At 32.2% G+C, this 3,536-nt stretch overlaps 1 protein-coding gene across 1 annotated transcript in view; it reads left to right on the top strand.

The window, feature by feature from the left end:
- Window positions 1-306: 306 nt before the first annotated feature.
- The window catches only part of LOC111717004 (ubiquitin-conjugating enzyme E2 K), an 8,411-nt gene continuing 5,181 nt past the window's right edge, over window positions 307-3,536 (top strand). The window contains exons 1-3 of the mRNA XM_023492517.1: window positions 307-434; window positions 1,163-1,226; window positions 2,104-2,162. Of these exons, the coding sequence (XP_023348285.1) occupies window positions 342-434; window positions 1,163-1,226; window positions 2,104-2,162 (216 nt within the window). The 5' untranslated portion in view covers window positions 307-341. The remainder of the gene's footprint in view (window positions 435-1,162; window positions 1,227-2,103; window positions 2,163-3,536) is intronic.

The following is a 3,536-nucleotide window of genomic DNA, read 5'->3' as shown; positions in this document are numbered from 1 at the left end:
GGGGTACAAAAGCGTTACGATGAATAGGGCCCCGGCCTCCGTCATCAATTATGTACACTTAAAGTAGCTACTTTAGATTTGCTTTTGTATAGTTACTTCAAGTCTAAAATATTTGATTGTCTTCAACTTTAACGCCAAAGTATGCACATAATACTCGAAAAACCTAGTAGTTTCTACATGCAAATTTTTATATTGGCCTTATACAATTTTTCAACATGATTCATTCTGTTTAAATATTCTCTTTCCCGAAAATCGTAATTTAGAGCCATTAAAGATCCAATATTTTGTCCGGGACACCCTGTATGTTATTCTCTACAACATAAGGTACTTCTTCAGATAAAATGTCCAATATAGCGCAACAACGAATTCAGCGGGAGTTCAGAGAAGTTGTAAAAAGCAAAGAAATTGCAGATTCCGGTGTTCAATTAGAACTGGTAAGGATTATTATTGGTAACCTTTTCATAACATTTTCATCATATAACATGTATAACTCAATAGTGTAATGTGTAACATAGTTACTTATTTTGAAACTTAATTACTTTATTTGTAACTGAATTACTTATTGTGTAACATAATTATGTATTGTGTAATATTAATACTCATTGTATAATATAATTACTGATTGTGTAACATAATTACTTATTGTGTAACATAATTACTGATTGTCTAACATAATTACTGATTGTCTAACATAATTACTGAGTGTGTAACATAAGTGCTGATTGTGTAACATTATTACTTGTTGTGTACTATAATTACTGATTGTGTAATATAATTACTGATTGCTATTTTTAAAAAGGATAATTTCATGATATACTGAATAGCTACCTAGCCATTTATTAGTATTATTTTCATCTTTCAAATGCAGGGTATACAGTCTATTTCCACGGAAAATAAGATTTTTCTGTAGCAGATTCTTGAAATATAATGATGTTGAGACTAGTGGATATCCTCTTCCAGTCCGGAAGCTCTACTAACCAAACCAAATATATTTGATAGTACCTAAAACCCATATTGTAACTTAGACTTTAAATTAATATATATTTCAGTTCGTTTATTTTTGGTCCTTTATTCGTCGCTACAATGAAATTTAAAAAGCACATTCCCTTCAAGTAAAAAATTAAATTTGTATTAAAAATCGCTAATCTCAATTTTTGATCAGATTCGAGATGATTTGACTGAGTTAGCTGGTACAATAGCTGGACCCCCCGATACACCTTATCAAGGAACCCAGACCTTTCTTTTATTTTTTATATGATAACTTTTATGTTAAGAACTGCATGTCTGATTCACAATGGTATCATTTAAACCTTCATTCGAGAACAAATTATGAAGATAACCTGGTTTTTATATCGGAAAGTTTATAATTTCCAAAAAATGTCCATAATTCAACATTCAAAATTTTAAGATAGAAAAACATTGATATCTCTTTGATTGTTGCTCAGGTAAAGGTGTCAAGGGTAGCGTTAATGAATAGGACATACGATTTTTAAAGTGGGGCTAGATAAAACATTGTCAGTCACTTCAAGTGTTGTCAGCCACTTAAAGTGTGTTAGTCACTTGAAGGATTGTCAGTCACTAGAAGCGTTTTCAGTCACTAGAAGCGTTGTCAGTCACTCGAAGCGTTGTCCTTGTCAGTCACTTGAAGTGTTGTCAGTCACTTGAAGCGTTGTCAGTCACTTGAAGCGTGTGCCAGTCACTTAAAGTGTTGTCATCCACTTGAAGTGTGTCAGTCACTTGAAGCGTTGTCAGTCATTTGAAGCATTATCATTCACTTGAAGCGTTGTCATTCACTTGAGGTGTGTTATTCACTTGAAGCGTTGTCAGTCACTAAAAGCGTTACCAGTCACTTGAAGCGTTGCCAGTCACTTGAAGTGTTGTCAGTCACTTGAAGCATTGTCAGTTCCTTTATAGCGTTGTCAGTCACTTGAAGTGTTGCCGTCACTTGAAGCGTTGTCAGTCACTTAAAACTTTTTGACAGAGAAGTGTATTTGTTTTTCCATTTGAGGGTATTTTAGAGTTTTTTTAAAACATAATCAAAGAGTACTTAATGTAAATTATTAATTTAACTGAATATTCAAAATGAACTGTCGGTGGTATCAGGAGGAAAGTTTAGATTAGAAATAAAGATTCCAGACACTTATCCTTTCAATCCTCCTAAGGTTAGCACCAGGATAAATATTTTTAATTGAGGGGGAAGGGGGTGCATTTTTTATTTGAAAATCAATATTTTCCTAGAATTGAGTTGTATTTTATTCGCTAAACTAGGGAAAACTAATGCTTTTTAGGGGTTCCAAATAGATATATGTTTCAGTGAAAAAGCCATAAAAAGGATGAAAAATCATTTCCTCTGATGTTCAATTTCTTAATTTTTTTTTCCCCCAGATCCTCAAAAATCATTCTTGAATTTTTTTACACTTTTTTAAAAGATTTAAAATACGGGGTAGGTGGAAGTAAATTGATAATTTATGTTTAGATTTTTTTAACCCAAAATTAATTTATTTCTCTCCTAAATTGATTTTTTCATGACATACCAACATGCGGAAATTTAAATAACATGTTTACCCCTGGCCCGGAATAGGAACATGTTTACCCCTGGCCCGGAATAGTAACAAATCCAACATTTTTTTATCTTAAAACAGTGGTCTAACGAAAGGGGGGGGGGGGAAGAATTTTGGATGGTATGGGGGAAAAAATAATATAAAAAATGCGCTAGTTTTTTCCTTCATTTTTATATTCTTATCCCAAAATTATATTTATTCTCTTCAATTCAGCCCTGCCTAGGCTATTTCAAAGCAATCTACAGGATAACCGAATGTAAAGCTAAGTCTAAGAATGAAGGACTAATGCTGCTCCGGTACGGAACAATATAAACGTGGTTAAGGCTCATTTGTCATACAGATATAATTATGTTTAAAGATCCTCTCTTCTATTTCTCTTTAATTGTTTTCCTTGTTTCTTAATTTTTCTAATTTTTTAAATTTTGTATCTAGTAGATGAAAAGTCAAAAAACACTAATTCATTTTTTCATTTTTTGTTTTATTTTACGATGAAAAGTCTAAATTTGTGCTAAATTCTAATTTTAATTAGGCCGCATATTTCCGGCATTTATCAAGGAATTTCGTTTTTTTGTTTGCTGATAAGTAAATCCATCACAATTGTTCCACATTTTTGGAGAGTGCTACGAAAAGTAGCTCTATACACATATATATAATATAATACTGTTTTATTTTTTGTTCAATAAGGTTGATAAGAACTAAATTTATCTTTCATATTCAGTATCTTTTTTAAGATAATTTTCAACATACAAATTATTTTTTTCGTCGAAATTTAAAAGAAAATTTTCTCGAAAGAAAGCATATAATTTTATACTTACCTGTTGGGTTAAGATTGATTTTTAATTGTATGGTCGCGGGGCTTGGTCCTTCGCCTGTAAGAGCCTCAGTGCTCGGTCCCCCAGCCTGTCTTAGCCGTGCACGCTCTTATAGCCGTGTCCTTTAGATGTTGACTGTTACTTCAATACTTGTTTGTTTTAC

Source organism: Eurytemora carolleeae, unplaced genomic scaffold, assembly GCF_000591075.1.
Source record: "Eurytemora carolleeae unplaced genomic scaffold, Eaff_2.0 scaffold1578, whole genome shotgun sequence".
NCBI classification, from domain to species: Eukaryota; Metazoa; Arthropoda; class Copepoda; order Calanoida; family Temoridae; genus Eurytemora; species Eurytemora carolleeae.
The sequence above is the reverse complement of the archived record's forward strand: the minus strand, read 5'-3'. Positions and strand labels throughout refer to the sequence as shown.